Source organism: Saccoglossus kowalevskii, chromosome 20 (genome assembly GCF_978046115.1).
Source record: "Saccoglossus kowalevskii chromosome 20, keSacKowa6.1, whole genome shotgun sequence".
Classification (NCBI taxonomy): domain Eukaryota; kingdom Metazoa; phylum Hemichordata; class Enteropneusta; family Harrimaniidae; genus Saccoglossus; species Saccoglossus kowalevskii.
Genome location: NC_140660.1, coordinates 17924256 through 17943115, shown reverse-complemented (window position 1 = coordinate 17943115; position 18860 = coordinate 17924256). Strand labels below are relative to the sequence as shown.

Genomic DNA, 18860 nt, shown 5'->3' with positions numbered 1-18860 from the left:
ATGTTAGTTTGCACTAGACCCTTTCCCCCCTCCAATATAGTCCTGTGGGGTGGGAGTTCATTAACATTTAAATACATGTCATTCACACATATATCCCATTACATTCACAGATACAGATTCATATATTCAACTAAAATACATATTTACCTGAATCACGTATTCTCTACGTGTTTTAAGAATTCGTCGTAAGGTATCCATACCAGAACTAGCATAATCGTGTACATTGAGAACCAATAGTTCATTTATGATATCAATATATCGACTAAATGTCTCCTCCAATCCTTCTTTCAATGTTTTAGCCATTTTTAGAGCTAAAATAAACAATTGTCCATTATTAAATTAGTAACACCACCATCTTACCATGATCGGATGTAAGTGATATATTAATAGTGTGGATTACTCAAACTAAAAAAACAAACAAATAATGGTAAGCTTACCTTCAGAATAATAATTAAACTTTTCTGCCCAATCAGCTCTGCTTCCTATTAAGATTACCGTCAGCTTAACTCCAGGGTTTCTGACTTTTAACATTTGAAACCATTTAGTAATCTGAAATGTATCACATATATCAATTCAATTACTGATAATAAACTAAGTTGTCAATGTAAACCGCTAATGGTTCTAAATACACATTTCTTATGATAAAGTTATTACTTGATATCACTTGTTCATAAAGCAGGTTTATACAAGTGACATCATAGGCTAGTATTATCAATGAACCAAAGGTGAGTGGATAAAACCCCAATTTGATTAAAATTTGTTTATTTTATTTTATTTTATTTTATTTTATTTTATTTTATTTTATTTTATTTTATTTTATTTTATTTTATTTTATTTTATTTTATTTTATTTTATTTTATTCTATTCTATTCTATTCTATTCTATTCTATTCTATTCTATTCTATTCTATTCTATTCTATTCTATTCTATTCTATTCTATTCTATTCTATTCTATGTTGATAGTATTTTAAAGTTTTGGTAACTGCGAATGCCAGCCAAACAATGTGGCGATAAGTTAAAAATATACTGAATCACGCAACAAAGTAACAAAAAACATAAAAATACAAAATAATAAATACAACAAAATCGTAAGGTAAAATAAATATATAAAATTAAATATACGCCGTACAATACATCAGATTTTAATCAGATTAAAACAGCCCATGACGTCATGATTATTAGTCGGCTCTATAAATAAATGATATCAGGTGATAACCTAGTTAATAAAAAACCAAGTGTCAATACAAAAGGGGAATCGTGATTTTATGGAATTACAGAATAATATGTTAATTTATGCTAATTAGACATTATGTCTCCTTATGGTTTTTAAAATAATGTTGAAACAGTCCCTCTAGAGGGATTGTGGTTGAAATAATACTCTCCCTTTGTGATATTTTTTTCATAATAACATTCAGTTGAAATGTGAATAACTGACATTGCAACATGTGAGTAATACTAATACATTTAATAACATTTGTTTTCTTTGTGTATACCGGATAGTCTATAGTGGTTACAGAATTGTTAAAACTTGAAATGTGATTTGAAAAATTATTAACGCTAATCACATTTTTTGTGAAAACCATGATTTTCTATCTTTTTGATCTGCATCGTGAATTGCGTCACTTCTCTATCAGATCTACAAGTATAGTTTTAATACATTTTTGTAGTACTTTATAGATATTTGATTAATTTCAAAACAATTAACAATAACTTAAATCCAAATTAGAAGAAAAACATAAAACTTTTAAATTATTAGGAGAACATAGAGACTGAACTTCCTGTCACCACAGATGGCGCACTTCATGCAACCTCCTTCTAAGTGATTTACCCATCATGCACTTTAAGAACAATTATGATATTGTTGTGGATGTACATAAGCATTTACAATTGTAAATTTATCATAATTATGAATCAAACTGATGATTATTTCCATAATTAACTTTTGAGGTTTTAAAGTAGTGTTAGTTTATAATGACAACTAGTTGCATTTTGGGGGGAAGTATGATTAAAAAATTCTTATTCAAGTAATGTTTTCGCTTAAAAACAACTACTTTTTTCCTATTAAATTATTTTATCTAATTTGTGAAGACAATTTTAGATGTATGCATTTAATGAAAGCAATGGAATACATGTAGTTTTGTTGAATATTATCGGCTGAAAACATTCTTTGCAGATGAATATAAGAATTGCAGTTTTTCAGATGCCATATTATATACTTTTAAAATTGTTATTTAAAAAAAAATATATGCCTTCAAATTTGTACAAATGTAGACAAAAGTTTTTCCAGAAAATTAAAAGAATTAAATAAAATTTTTCTTTTTTGGCTAGATTTCTCAAAAATAAAATTATTTAAATTATATATTTTCACAATTTTTGCTCTGTTAGTTGCTCATGTGCTTATGTAAATTATTTTGTTATGGTCAAAATAATTTGTTTAATGATACAGCCTATGCGATTGTTGGTTTATATGCACATCTATTGGAAATGTGCTTCTAATAGAGCAAATACAGTATATTAAATAGTAGTTGTTTTTATCTTTTGCAAATTAATTTTAATAATAAACTTTAGTTTATTGCACTGTACATTTTATCATTTGACTGAAAAGTTTGTGATTACTGGTAGAAAGTTTATATCAATACCTGTTTTGTTTTTTTGAATAAAAATATTTTTTATTAAAAAGTCTTTTGAAGTCAGTATTTGGGTGGGAGAATTACTTTTTTCTAATCAACTTATTTGTTGTACATTATATTTCAAGTAATGTTGTGCAATGTATTCATGGTAATAGTTTTATCTTTTTTTATATTTTTCCATCAATTATGTCTGGTACATGTTGAGTAATGTACTCTTGTATAACTAATTAGTTTAGATGTTATGTAAATGAATGATGGACTCCCCAAAGATCCTGATTCTACAGGAAAAGAAGCCTGTCAGATTCTGACACAAAATCCTACAGGACAAACTTGTATGATTCCTACAATATTTTTACATATGTCAAAATCCTATAGGAATAGACATATTGAAATTTGTCCTATTGCAATCTTATAGGAGTTTGTTCTATTGAAATCCTATAGAAATGTAACCTATTGCAATCCCATAGGAGTGTGTAAGGGTATCTATGTACACACGCACAGACAGAATAACAGCAAAGACTCCCATTGTGTCCTTCACACACAAGAGTAAAAAAATGCCATAACTCTCCATGTTGTCAAAACTAATATTCTAATTCTGTTCAGCACACGCACAGACAGAATAACAGCAAAGACTCCCATTGTGTCCTTCACACACAAGAGTAAAAAAATGCCACAACTCTCCATGTTGTCAAAACTAATATTCTAATTCTGTTCAGCACACGCACAGACAGAATAACAGCAAAGACTCCCATTGTGTCCTTCACACACAAGAGTAAAAAAATGCCATAACTCTCCATGTTGTCAAAACTAATATTCTAATTCTGTTCAGCACACGCACAGACAGAATAACAGCAAAGACTCCCATTGTGTCCTTCACACACAAGAGTAAAAAAATGCCATAACTCTCCATGTTGTCAAAACTAATATTCTAATTCTGTTCAGCACACGCACAGACAGAATAACAGCAAAGACTCCCATTGTGTCCTTCACACACAAGAGTAAAAAAATGCCATAACTCTCCATGTTGTCAAAACTAATATTCTAATTCTGTTCAGCACACGCACAGACAGAATAACAGCAAAGACTCCCATTGTGTCCTTCACACACAAGAGTAAAAAAATGCCATAACTCTCCATGTTGTCAAAACTAATATTCTCATTCTGTGCAGCAATAAATACCAAAATGAATATTCTAGATTGTACTTTGTTTACTTTATATGTTTATAAATTAATATTAATATTTAATGTTGTTATTTTAGTTTTATTTTCAGATACGATTGAATTATGTATATGAATTTCAATGATATAAATATTCAGACATTTGATATTACCTGAGATTCTGGTCAAAATTATTTTGTAATACTCTCTATAATAATCTGGCCAGAGTCTAACAAGTAACAATATTGCTAGATTAGGATCAGAATTTTCCCCAAAGCAAGTCTAGTCAGACAATCATCATATACTTATTATTGTTGATGTTACCAAGCAGACTTGAACTTGATGACACAGCTGATAACGTCACATATTGAAATTATTTCTTACCCGAGTCTTTTCTCTCTCCATAATATCCAATGGTCTGATTATCTTCCCGTTTATAAAGTCACACACCTGGTACATCACAATTATAGTGGCCAAGCCAGCATACAGAAACATGGCGTGACTGGAGAAATAACTCTCTTGTCCTGCCATATCTAACATAACCATTTTACCAACACCTGGCACTTCTTCTTTTGATATGTCTATGCCTGGGGTCAACACATACTTATCTTTGCCTGGTTCAGGACCAGCTTTAGATTTGGATGTCTGAAATATATGATAAATATCCATGAAATATATCTACCACACATTTTTACAATGTTAAGTACTAGTACTACTGATAGATGACCATTGTAAAACAAAATATACTATCATGACATTACTCACTTTGAGTAAAGACTTCTTCAGAGTTGTTTTCCCTGCACCTCCATCTCCACAAAACAGTAGTTTTGTTACGTCGATGGGGATTCCAGGCTCCTTCTGTAGTATTTTATAGTCACGTTCCTAAAATATATTTTATTCGACTTTAACTTCAGAATAACTGTCCTGTGATTGGTTGCTGGTGGAATTATACGAGTTCAGTATTATGTTTGACAGACGAAATATAGTATTGAAATAAGTAATACCTTTTTCACTTTAATTAACAATATCTCAGCTTCTTCATAAAATTGGTTCTGAAAAATACTTCCTGTACAAATTTTAGACCTCACATACTCAATTGCAGTCTTGTCGGCCTAAAATTTAAAATAAATTGTAACTATTACGGTAAAATCACCAGAAATTGCACAAAATACAATATTGTGTATAATATCTGTGGCACTCAGTGTATCTGGTTTTTAATAATATATAATTTAGAGAATTTGCCAAAGAAACATGAACATTTTAATTTTAAGATATATGCACTATTTTTATAAATCATTAAAATTACAATTTATGAGTTTCCATATTTAATTCGCACCAATGACACGTCTGTAATAAACTTTCAGACATTATTGTCATATTACACTTTATACGTCTGATGTGAACCAATGTAAAAGGACTTTTGTAAAGTTACAATTACGGTGATAACCAATTTAACAGATTCATTTTTATAACATTTATTATGGAATGTAAATTACAAACCTTATTTGGTGACGTCATGTCTATGTTTTTCTCTAATAAAATCCTCATGATATTCAATCTATTGGTTTTATCTTGTGATGTCATGACAAGATATCTAACCCCATCAATCACTCTAAACAGTGCATTCTTATGATCCTACAATACAATATACAGGTTGATGTAAAACACATAATTAGTGAACAAAGTAATAATTTGAAGAGTCATTGTTTATATGATGAATACAATATGAGAAGTTGTCAAAACAGTTGTGGGAATAAGTAGAAATCAAACAAATAAACAAATATTAATATTGAATGTCAACCTGTAATTCCATCAGTGCCCATACGTCATCAGGATTAAAACTCGTTGGTTGAATTGGATGACCCGTAACATTTTGTTATCAACATAGATTCAATGGTGACGACCAGGTATTCACGATAATAAATACACAGGTGTAACCAAATATAGGTAAAATAAAAATGGTTTTAAATATCTATATTTGTCTTTGGTTATAACGTTGTTTTACTCGATAAGATGACAAATAGGTTACAACATGGAAAACGTATGAGTTGACAATTACTTCTCCTCATATTATTGGATATATTGGAACAAGAAATAATACCTGTAACATTTCGTTCACCCAATGTTTTGCCCTGATTTTAATAATTTACTAAATGTTTATAATTTATTTTGAAACAATATTTAATTTTATTTTGAAACAATATTTACTGTATGCTTACCATCCACATATAAAAGTGAAAGCTGAATAATTCAAAGAGGAAAATACCAGTTTAAATGGAGAAGTCATGATCAAGAGTTTAATTAATTTCTAAAGTATTTTCCAAATTATTTTATTACTGTTTGCCTAAAATTATGGGATTTTTAGTGCAGAAGAAGAACACATTCATCCAAATTTAATAAGACAAATTTGTCCGACAAAATAAATTTAATTAAACCTCCCATGATAACCTAATTGTCAATTCATTAAAAGGTGTCGTTGTGTTTTGTTTATGTATCTCTGGAATATTCACTTATTAGTTAACTCCAGTAGTTATCACATTGACATATAAAATGTTGCAATTTTGTTTATATCAACATTCTAGTGACTGAGTTTGAATACAATAATTACTTTACTGATTACAGCGTTATTTATTGTTTCATTGAGTAAAAGCAAACTCTCAGCTGACTTTCCAGACTCATGAATGGTGTCAAATCCTACCTGGGGTTGAACACCAAAAAGGTCACCCCCCTAATCTGAGTGGACTTTGCCATAGACTCAATAGGAAGGCTAAATTCACTGACTGAGATTCATTGACTAATAGATGCAATTTCAGAGGAACCTTGGTTAAGGTCTGTAGATGCCAGGATATAGCACACCAAAAAAAGGTCACCCCCCCTAACCTTAGTGGACTTTGCCATAGACTCAATAGGAAGGCTAAAATCACTGACTGAGATTCATTGACTAATAGATGCAATTTCAGAGGAACCTTGGTTAAGGTCGGTAGATGCCAGGATATAGCACACCAGAAAAGGTCATCCCCTAACCTAAGTGGACTTTGCCATAGACTCAATAGGAATGCTAAATTCACTGACTGAGATTCATTGACTAATGGATGCAATTTTGAAGGAACCTTGGTTAAGGTCCGTAGATGCCAGGATATAGCACACTAAAAAAGGTCACCCCCTAACCTAAGTGGACTTTGCCATAGACTCAATAGGAAGGCTAAATTCACTGACTGACATTCATTGACTAATGGTGCAATTTCGGAGGAACTTTGGTTAAGGTCCGTAGATGCCAGGATATAGCACACCAAAAAACGTCACCCCCCTAACCTAAGTGGACTTTGCCACAGACTCAATAGGAAGGCTAAATTCACTGACTGACATTCATTGACTAATAGATGCAATTTCGGAGGAACCTTGGTTAAGGTCCTTCGATGCCAGGATATAGCACACCAAAAAAGGTCACCCCTTAACCTGAATGGACTTTGCCACAGACTCAATAGGAAGGCTAAATTCACTGACTGACATTCATTGACTAATATATGCAATTTTGAAGGAACCTTGGTTAAGGTCGGTAGATGCCAGGATATAGCACACCAAAAAAGGTCACCCCCTAACCTGAGTGGACTTTGCCATAGACTCAATAGGTAGGCTAAATTCACTGACTGACATTCATTGACTAATGGATGCTATTTTGGAGGAACCTTGGTTAAGGTCCGCAGATGCTGGCGTTTTCGACCAGGTCTGGTTGACACCAGGACATAACACATTAAATTGAAATGAAGCATTATGATAGGAAGATGGTCACATAGTCCTGTCAGGTACATGTCTCAAACCGAAATATGGTCTCTGTGGCAAAATACTCTATGTCAGCTCTTGCACTTGCAAATTGTACACAAAAAAATTCGGCTGAGATAACAGTGGCATTAATAAACAATAAAAAAAAAATTTAAACAAGTCATTGAAAATGACACAGTCCTCGTTAAATTTTTGAAAGTTTTCTTTGTGCTTGTCATATTAAAGTGGATGTGTTGTCATGAGCGTGTCCTTGAAACTTGAGTCCCAAGTGGCGTCCACAACATATTGTTTATTTACATCAAATTCGAACACGTGTTGCGCGACGACTCCTCCGGTTTAAGACATAGCAAAGAAAAACATAGATATAAGTGAAAGCATGTCCAAGTTATCACATTTTAAACGAACAACATGGCCACCAGTCAGCCATATTTGATCAAATTGCAAATTGAATTGACATGTACATGTATCCATTTATGATATACTAAATATCAATGAAAATGATACACAAATACAAATGATAAAAACAGCCGTTATTCGGGCATCTTTTTGATTTGATTATGAAAAAAAGTGACATGTATGATGTATGTGCAAAATACGAATGAAAATGGTACATATATCTTTGAAATATAGTAGTAAGGCCAAAATATCAGATGCCTGTCAATCGGCCATCCTTGATCCGATTTTGAAACAAATTGTCATGGACATGTACTCTAACATTTATAAAGTAAGTGCCAAATTTTAATAAAAACTGAAAAAGCATGTTCAAGATACCACATTAAAAAAAAACAAGATGCCTGCCAGGCGGCCATCTTTGATCCAATTGCGAAAGAAGTTGACATGGACTTGTATCCTAACATGTATAATCTATGTACCAAGTTTGAATGAAAAATGACAAAGCATGTCCAAAATACAACATTTTCAAAAAACAAGATGGCTGCCAGTTGGCCATTTTGAATCGAATCGATGAACCACTGCATGTGCATATGTCCAACATGAAGTACTAGGCACATGCAAAGAATGAACAGGATTGGTCAAAATGATTCTGAAATATGACTCCGGAGGGATGGATGCACAGACGGACAGACGCCCAGATGGACTGACGGATGCACGGATGGTCGAAGGACATGTATCCTAACATGTATAATCTATGTACCAAATTTGAATGAAAACTGACAAAGCATGTCCGAAATACGACATTTTCAAAAAACAAGATGGCTGCCAGTTGGCCATTTTGAATCAAATCGCTAAACCACTGAATATGTCCCACATAAAGTACTAGGCACATGCAAAGAATGAATGGAATCGGTCCAAAGGATTCTGAAATATGACTACGAATGGATGCACGGATGCACGGACGAAAGGACGGACAGGGACCAAATTATAAGTCCCCGTTTTTGGACTTTGTCCGAACGGGGATGAAAAAAAGTAGAATTCATGTACAATATATTAACATTGGTAAACTAAATGTAGATGGAGTTGTTTATGATATGAATAGTAGATATTGGTAGATGGATGACGTTATAATACAATCTATTCATTGAATTCATTATCATTTATCAAAATGCTACAACGTTCAATCAGAGGCCTGGCCCAGGCAGGATGTATGAAAATATCTATCTCTATACTGAATTCAGGTTTCAATTCAAGATATATTTTATAAAGTCTGCACTGTATAATTTAGGACTAATAACTATCTGACAATTCAATTTATCTGTCAATACTCTGTAATTACAATGATGTCACTGTATGGATATGATTGGTCAACCATTATAACAAGTATAAGGGTGGTAAATATTTGCAAAATATTGGACTCCTTGTCATGTGACTTATGTTGAGCTGTGGGGATGGACTCCTTGTCATGTGACTAATAACTATCTGACAATTCAATTTATCTGTCAATACTATGTAATTACAATGATGTCACTGTATGGATATGATTGGTCAACCATTATAACAAGTATAAGGGTGGTAAATATTTGCAAAATATTGGACTCCTTGTCATGTGACTTTTGGTGAGCTGTGGCGATGGACTCCTTGTCATGTGACTTTTGATGAGTTGTGGCGATGGATGCCTTGTCATGCGACTTTTGGTGACCCATGGCAATGGACGCCTTGTCATGTGACTTTTGATGAGCTGTGGCGATGGATGCTTTGTCATGTGACTTTAGGTGACCCATGGCAATGGACGCCTTGTCATGTGACTTTTGATGAGCTGTGGCAATGAATGCCTTGTCATGTGACTTTTGGTGACCCATGGCAATGGACGCCTTGTCATGTGACTTTTGGTGAGCCATAGCGATGGACTCTTTGTCATGTATCTTTTTTTGAGCTGTGGCGATGGACTCTATGTCATGTGACTGTTGGTGAGCCGTGCCAATTCACGCCTTGTCATGTGACTTTTGGTTAGCCATGGCAAATTGGATGCCTTGTCATGTGACTTTTGGTGAGCCGTGGCATTGGACGCCTTGTCATGTGACTTTTGGTTAGCCATGGCAATGGATGCCTTGTCATGTGACTGTTGGTGAGCCGTGCCAATGGATGCCTTGTCATGTGACTTTTGGAGAGCCATGGCAATGGACGCCTTGTCATGTGACTTTTGGTGAGCCGTGGCATTGGACACCTTGTCATGTGACTTTTGGTGAGCCATGGCAATGGGCGCCTTGTACAAGTGACTTTTGATGAGCTGTGCCAATGGACACCTTGTCATGTGACTTTTGGTGAGTCTTGACAATGACGCCTTGTCATGTGACCATTGGTGAGTCGTGACAATGGACGCCTTGTCATGTGACCATTGGTGAGCCATGACAATGGACGCCTTGTCATGTGACCATTGGTGAGTATATTCCAAATTTGTTTTCTATGCATGGTAAGGGGCCTTGCAGCTCAATAATGGATACATTATTTGAAATAATCTGCAGTGATGATATCATAAAATTTATGGCTATTAATGGCTATTTTTTTAGGCAAAATGCATTGACAGACATTGACATTGAACTATTTCTTATACATATACATATTAAACATATTAACATATAATAAACATATTTATCTATTTGGTAAAACAAATTAACAAACATGTTTAGTCTTTTTCTGGACGTGATCATTATTGGTAAACAACAACTGATGTAGCCGCGTGATGAATAGTGGAGCTAAAATCAGCTGATTGTATGTGGTGATGTTTACTTATTAAATAATAGCTCTTCGAAATTCTCATTCATTTATGGAAACTATTTTGTGATAATAAATATATATATATATGTAAATATGCATATGTAATTTTAGATTAATAGATTTTTGGTTTCCATTTTTCAACGTCCATGCCAATGATGCACGCTAAAAATGTGCCACGCCCACTCCACTTTCACATTGGTGCACCCTGTTTAATTTTCAAACCGTGGAGAACCCTGCTATTATATAAAGTATTTTCAATATACCAGTGGATTTTATGACATCATCAGTGAAGATTATCTGATAAACCTGTATCTAGGCTGAGAAAAAAGAACAAAGATGTAAAACTGTGTCTGTCAACAAATAAACGACAGGTTGATGAATTAGGTTAATTATTGCTACTTCACGTATATGTGGTGCATTATGGGAATGCTTTTGCCATTGAATATAAGAGCTGAAAAAAAGATTTTACTTCTTGCAAATTAATATTTTTTTTCTTGGTACTAAGATTTATGTCTAAAGTTTAACATTTTATAAACAAATATTTAAAAACATGTATTAAAGGTTGATTTAAATACACAAAACATTTCTCTATTCTGCCATAGGTGGCACACTTCCCCAGTGCACAACATTTTGAAAATAGGTAATATGATCCTTTTTGCCTTATGGAAAAATCCTAGCACACAGGAAATTCACAAAATTAAATGTTAAACTAATAAAATTATTTCATAACAGAAAAAAGGGTGAAGTCGTAAATGATCATAATGTTGTACCTCTACACTAACCAATAATGCAAAACATAATATGAATACATAAAATGACGAACATAATGAGTAAAAATAATGATCACTAATTGATGAGACACTAGCAAATTAACAATGAGGTACTCTATGAAAGACTAGACCTAACTAATTACAGCTATAGATTGACGATTAAATAGTTTAATACAAAATGAAATTAAATGGGAAGTAGGAATTGGAGTATTGAGCAAAAATCTTGTATCGTCCTGAGATAATATACTGCCTGTGTACAAATAAACTTAGTAATTGTACATATTCACATGAGCAAAAATGGACAAAAATATGTATTTTTGACGAAAAAAGTGGCCAATAGTCATGTGCCTTAGTATGCTAACAATTGATACCCATATTCTATGTTTGAAAAAAAATTGACCAGCACAACTTAAAATAAAATGTATGTTTTTGGGCTATTTTGGAGGAAAAATACAGGCATCAGTCGTCCATTTTGTATCTGAAGAAAACAAAAAATTATGGGTATATTTATACCATTGTGAAACTGCCATGCACCAAGTTTGGGGAAAATCTGAGATATTGCAATAATCGAACAGAATGCAAATAATTCATGCGTGAGGTGCCAATCCAGTCAGGGACTAATAACCACCTGCAGAGCAAGTGTACCACTCAATTTAAGGCAGTTCACTCCATATAAACACTTGTAATTGTTCATGTGTACATGTCAACTGTTTCAAATCTTGCGGTATACTGTCATCTGAGGTGTTGTTATTCGTTTATTAAATTGAAGCAGCCACTGTGTATACTTATTTACACTAGAAATTAATATCAGTATTTTGAGCATATTCACTTAGTTTTAGAAACACCAATTTGACAATAAAAAGTGCTATTGTTTGTTTACATGTTCATGTGGATTTGTTTCAACAAAATTAAAACCCACTAAATAATTAGCGTTGTGAGGGCATAGTCAAACACAAATCTCTGATGTCTAGTGGTGTTAGCTTCTTATACACTGGCTGCTTTAACCTTTATCTGGTCAAGTCAATGTAAAAGTACATGGGCTGGCAGGATAAGGGTTTATTTACTTGGAAGTGTCAACAACAACCACAAAATAAACACTAACACTTTCATGCCAGCAGCTTTAAAGTTTGTAGTGGGAAATATTTCCAGTGACACGATATCTGGTCTCTCATTAATGAAAAAAATCACCAGCTGCACCAAACACGAACACAACACTATGAGATAACCACCACCTCTCAACCAAGACACTGTCAGATTATGTAGACTACATTTTGATGAACCACTACATTATCAGTTGTCATAAATACAATCACATAATCCAGTTGTGCACAGAAAAGTAGATCAGAATTATGGTAGCGGGTCTGACATTCACCTTAACTATATGCACCCTATAAAACACACATCCTGTCGCCGCCAACATCATATGGATATATGCGCTGATGAAATGTGCTCTCTCTTTAAAAATGTGACCACAACCATACATTTTTTATAATAATAAGGGCGCCCTCTGTTTTTAACATAATAACATACCGGTAGTATGAATACCCCGGTACATTTAGATTTATGAAAATATTTTTTTTTTTCAATTAAAACGTTTGATACCAAACCCCAGTAACAATACTACTTGTAATATTCAAAATATATGTTTGCCAAAAACTAGCTTGAAACTTGTACATATTATTTATTTTTTTCTTTTAGACATTATATTTTAAATGAAATTAATGATATAAATGTAAATGATTTTGGGGTATATTTGTATGTATATTTTTGAAAATAAAAAATCACAATTCCGCCCTGGAATTATTTTTCCCCCTAAAATTGGGTAATATGATCCGAACAGATTTTAGTAATTTTTGTCAATTTTAGCTCCAGTAATTTAGTATATAATTTATATTCACTACTGCACCCTATGTAAAGTTTTCATTTGTGATGTCATATACTCCAAATAATTATTTGTGAGTGAGGGAGGAGGGGATCTTTTCAGACAAAATTAAATATGCTGTTATCATACAAGAACTTTCCCAAAATGCATTGCGCTAAATGACTCTACCCAAGTCCGACGAATTACATAGGGCAACCACACCTAAACACAATCCAATATTAGTAGTGACAGATTTGACACAAACGATTATCATGACTGATTTCATGTCATAACACCTCATTACAAAACATTAAAATTATGGTCAGAGCAACCGTATGATAGTAAATTTTACATAGCATTCACAGTCCTTGTAAACAAGGACTACTCACACAAACTGTAGAGTGCTGTGAAAATGCAACAATAAAATGCCCAACAGGTTCCAACGATGGTGGCGGCAGTAAAATCTAATTTGTTTCTGTCATGCCAATACTGCCGCGTTCACAGAAATTTAAACTTTTGCTCTGAAATTGTCATGATTAACATGCTTATTGAATATTAAAAAAGAACAAAATAAAAAGATAAACATCTTTAGCAGTCAGGAAAATGACTAGCGGTGTCTTTGTATCCTTCTGAAGTTGAAAATGATAAATAAAATGTTACCAAACAATAAAAGCAATACAAATCCTTGATATTTTACCAAACCATTAGGTCCATGACAAAGAGGACATATAAATTAGAGGAAACAATCGGTGTTTTCTTGTGATGTTGAATTTTATACTGGCGGGTATTTTGAATTGAAAATTGGTCCAAATAGCTTTTTGTTCAGCATTCAGTTCACTCATCCTATGTTATTTTTTTGAATAGCCAATAGCAGAAAATAGTTTAGCAAGGAAATTCCAGTGTGAACACGTGTTAGCCATGCTTATTCTTCAAATGAAAGTTGTCCAATAGACCTTAGATGTAAAATTTTTGCTGACTGGATGAGATTCAGTGAAAATAAGTTCCAGGAATGATACCTATTTACCCATATTTTCTATTCAACTCATTAAAAATCAGTGCAAATAAACTATATACAAAACACCTAAAAATTAATTCCAGCTGAAATAAAGTATTATACAGTAGCAACAAAGAATAATTGATTTGTAACGATTGCAAGGTTGTCTCTTTATCAAGATAGTTACTAACTTTATTTTATCACAGGAGGACATTTATAATTCATTTGATGTTAATAATCACTTGCTTTTGATACTTCTGGTATAGCGCCCTCTGCAGTCAATGATCCAGATTTTGTTTGTTTTTAAGACTCAGAAGCAGAAGATTATTACCCAACATTTGTTGAGACCGATGATAATTTATCTTGAGAGCTCAGTGTGTGAAGATTACATGAGAAATCCGTGAGGTATCACCCCCTGACCTTTATATATATATATATCGTTAAAAGTTGAGATTGTGGAGAAGTAATGAAAACTATGTACTAGTAAATGTGGTCTCCAAGAACAACAATTACTGGTAAATGTGACTATACCTACTTCAAAACTGTTACCTCTATTACAAGGGCACTATTTAAGGTTTTGCATATAATATGCTGTTAATTAGGCATATGACCACCTCTACTCTAAAATAAAAGTACCATACTTGTCTGATTTAGAGCACAGGGTAACGGGCTCAAAAAAGCATGTTTATTTTAATAGGGTTGAGCGATTAGTCAACAACTCCCAAATGCACATCAAATAATATGGAGGGCTGGAATATTATATATAATATATAGAGTATTTGCAGATTTACATTATTAATCAATCAGGGCAGAAATTTTGCTTTAAATTGCTTTTCAGGTTAATTTTGAATTTTATTATTTTTTTTAATAAAGTGAATTCATCATGGGATGGGAAGCGACATTTTTTAGCCAATTAATTGTTTTGGAGGGAACAAAAACTTAAATTAACACCCATGACACATTTAGTAGTACAGGTTAAGTCAGTATAATTTTTGATCATGTAGGCAGTATCTCATATTGCTTTTAATTTGTGATCATAAGGTTTATTAATTTTTACAAAGATTTCACATGGGGAGAAACAGATTATGATGGTGACTAAAAGATGCTGTTATAAAAATTATAGAATTATGTACCTGTACTTTGGGTGCACTGCTGCTAATATTTTGGTGGTTGCAAACTTTTACTGATATTTAATGCACAGAGGCTGTTCGATGATTACATTTTGTAGTTAAAGAAAGGAATTCATGTATAATAAAGAAGAAGGTAGAGGTAGAGAGGGTGCAAAAGAATGCCTTCAGATGTGATGGTACTAAAAATAGACAACACAACTCCATGACTATTATCTAATTAATTATTAATAAATTATTAATTATTTGAATTGCAATTTGTTAATTCAATCATGACACTCCAATTGGCCATGGTTGTGTGTAACATAAATGTCTGACTTTGAACCCTGGCTGCTATACTTGAATTAACCATATACTGTTAGTATTTTATGTATTTGGGACACAGGCATTTAAATGAAATGTGTGTCAAAAAATTAGCATAGCTTAAAAACCCAATGTCTCACTGCCCAGCTGCTAATTAATCATATCTTCATACAACAAATACAAAACATGTATCGACTGGCATCTATTCTATGTACTGGGATATTTCTGCATATTATTATATACTACAATAGTTTGTATTCTAATCTAGTTCAATTAACACTGAGACGTACACCATCTAATTGCGGTTCATGGCAGTGCAGTTGTACAAACACCCACCTGGATTGCAATCACTACAATAGTGTGACATTTGATTTGGTTGAAACCACTGCAATATGACACTCTAAAGCAGATGGGATAACAATGAAAAGAGTAAAAATATGCTGAGATATTTTAAATTTTAGATCAATGGAAAAAAAATTCTCAACTTTTCCAGATTTGAAATTAATGATGAATGATTTCCGTAGTTTATCGGTGATGGCGCTATTGATGAGATTACTGGTGGGGCACCGTTTCCAGATATTATTTTTTTCAAACACGGGACAGGTTACTTTGTGGCCAGTGTCACAAATTTGATATTTTGTCTTTGTTTACAACAAATTTATATCATTTAATTTGAGTGACACATGAAGTTTGTTTACCTTCATTTCATCAACATATGTGTGTGTACCCACGGTATTGTCTATTATCGTGGTGATGTTGCACCTTACTCTTACACAGCTAAGGGAATGACCATTTATTATTCCTAAGGGACTGGCGCAGTCGGGGCAATTATTTTTTTTTGTAGTTTAAATAAAATAAAACATTTCGCGAAATGGAGGTGTTAGCGCGAAATCCCATGTAACTGCGAAATCACCCCGACTGGTTTATTCTGCATGGCCCTCTATCGACACTGCAGGAACTCGTCGATTTTTCAACGGGTAATTATGGTAATGAGTGTTCTAATTGACAACCATCTAAGCCAATCACAACGTCTCTTCAACTGAACTCTGACCGAGAAGATTTTTTTTTTACTTTTTTACGCACTGTGATGAATTAGAAACGATGACTACGACAAACTCGAATTTCAACGTGCCGCCATGATGGGTCTTGCAGTGTGACATTTACCATGTTGACCTCATTATGCACGTATTTCCGCGCCCACCTCGTTATAATATGTGCTCATGAATATTTAATAGCAATGAATTTCCTGCAGAATAAACCAGTCGGGGTGATGTCGAGCTAACACCTCCATTTCGTGATTTTTTTAAAATTTTATTTCAACTACAAAAACAAATTAATCGCCCCGACTGCACCAGTCTAGGGGGGGTCAGGCAATTCTCGGTGTGTTTTTTTATTGATTTTGTAAAAGAGGATGCCCGCTTTAGAAAAAATGAAAAATTTGTAACCCCCATGTATTTTTATTGATCTTTTACATGTATGTCTGAAGAAACAAAAATACTTGTAAAAATTATTTAGTGAGAGGAGAAGTTCAGTCTGTCTAATTTGTGGATATATCTTTATCAGATAAAATGTTTTACTATAAACAGTTGAGATAAAACTGTCTCCTCGAAAATTTTGATAAATAAACACTACAAGCAATCCACTATGCACTACGTTTTTGCAGATTTCATTTCTGTGAAGTAGAAATACACAAATTAACATATAATATTTTGAAATTTATATTAACAGTTCTATTCACTCGCCTGAAGAAAGTCCATGTTATAAATTAGGACAGTCTCTTCACTGAACAAGATTATGCACCCAAGGCAATAAATCTATCTTCATATATTTTATTGATCTTTTGCTACATGGCCACCATCTGTTTTCAGGGTGAGCCATTTCAACAAATCTTTTGTGTAATCTGACTGATTTGACAATACTGGACTGTTATTAGTTGATAATTGGTTAAAAAGGTGTAAAGTGAAAAAAAATTGTGTCTCAATCTTTAAAAGAAAAATATTTGCCCCCCCCCCTTTCAGCCTTGATAAAAAGTCACTGCCCCCATCTTGTGGCTTTGGACAATATGCTGACTCCCCTGTTTTGCCAACCCCCCCCCCCCCCCTCAGGAATAATAAATGGTCATTTCATAATGTTGGAAAACATCCCACTATGACGCTATCGCAATTGTTATATTTCTTGGGAAAATCTTTGGATAACTATTAGCTGATTTGGCATGGCCATCACATATAAAATGTCCACATATAAAATATTGAAGCAATCGGGCGAGTCGTTTTCAAGAAGTTGAAAATAGCACTTTTACTGAAAATGACAAAAATAATCATCAAAATTAGAGATCTTAAAATATACCAAAATAAATGTTATCTGAATGAATTCTGTCCAGCTAAGATGTACAATTGAACCGTGTGGAAGTTTTAAATCACTTTTGTTTTCATTTTAATTACCACAAATTATTAGATCCAGTGAAAACCTTTGAATCATTTTAGTGCATTTTTTTAATTTATTCCTAGTTGACCGCAGTCAGCATCAAACAACTTTTTTTTAATTTTAGGTCTACAATCCTCCTGATGGTTTTAGTTGCAAAGGTTGTTAAAAAAAATGATAAATGCATTAACTAATAAATCAGTGATTTTCATTAATTGTATTAATTAAATCCTAATTTCAGTATTTTACAACATCTGTAGACATGAAATAATTAGCTGGTAAAAGTTTGACTTTTTTATTTTGCTTATTTGTTTTAGATAGTCATAGAAATCACATTCAGAAATAATGAGACTGAAATTGACAGTGATCAGAAATACAGGTTAGGTCATGAACTTGAAAATATTACACACTGTCATTCATTTCATTTTAGATAATTCCAAAATCAACTATACTACAGCCATTATAACATGAGAATTTCCCTGACTGAGTTCCCAATAGTGCCCCATTTTAAGGATAACAGTAGACAGGTTTGACCCACTGATAAGCAATATTTACAAACTGATTCATATATGATATTTGTATAAATAACAAGAGGATATCAATAGCTGTCTGATGTTTGCTGCATTATAATACCCAGATTTGTGTA

At 33.0% G+C, this 18860-nt stretch overlaps 1 protein-coding gene across 1 annotated transcript in view; it reads right to left on the bottom strand.

The window, feature by feature from the left end:
• Positions 1–18860, bottom strand: part of LOC102800992 (death-associated protein kinase 1-like) — an 84726-nt gene that overhangs the window by 8806 nt on the left and 57060 nt on the right. The window contains exons 5-10 of the mRNA XM_085494507.1: positions 5288–5422; positions 4792–4899; positions 4553–4669; positions 4172–4432; positions 438–549; positions 148–311 (exon numbers count right to left, since the gene is read on the bottom strand). Of these exons, the coding sequence (XP_085350633.1) occupies positions 148–311; positions 438–549; positions 4172–4432; positions 4553–4669; positions 4792–4899; positions 5288–5422 (897 nt within the window). The remainder of the gene's footprint in view (positions 1–147; positions 312–437; positions 550–4171; positions 4433–4552; positions 4670–4791; positions 4900–5287; positions 5423–18860) is intronic.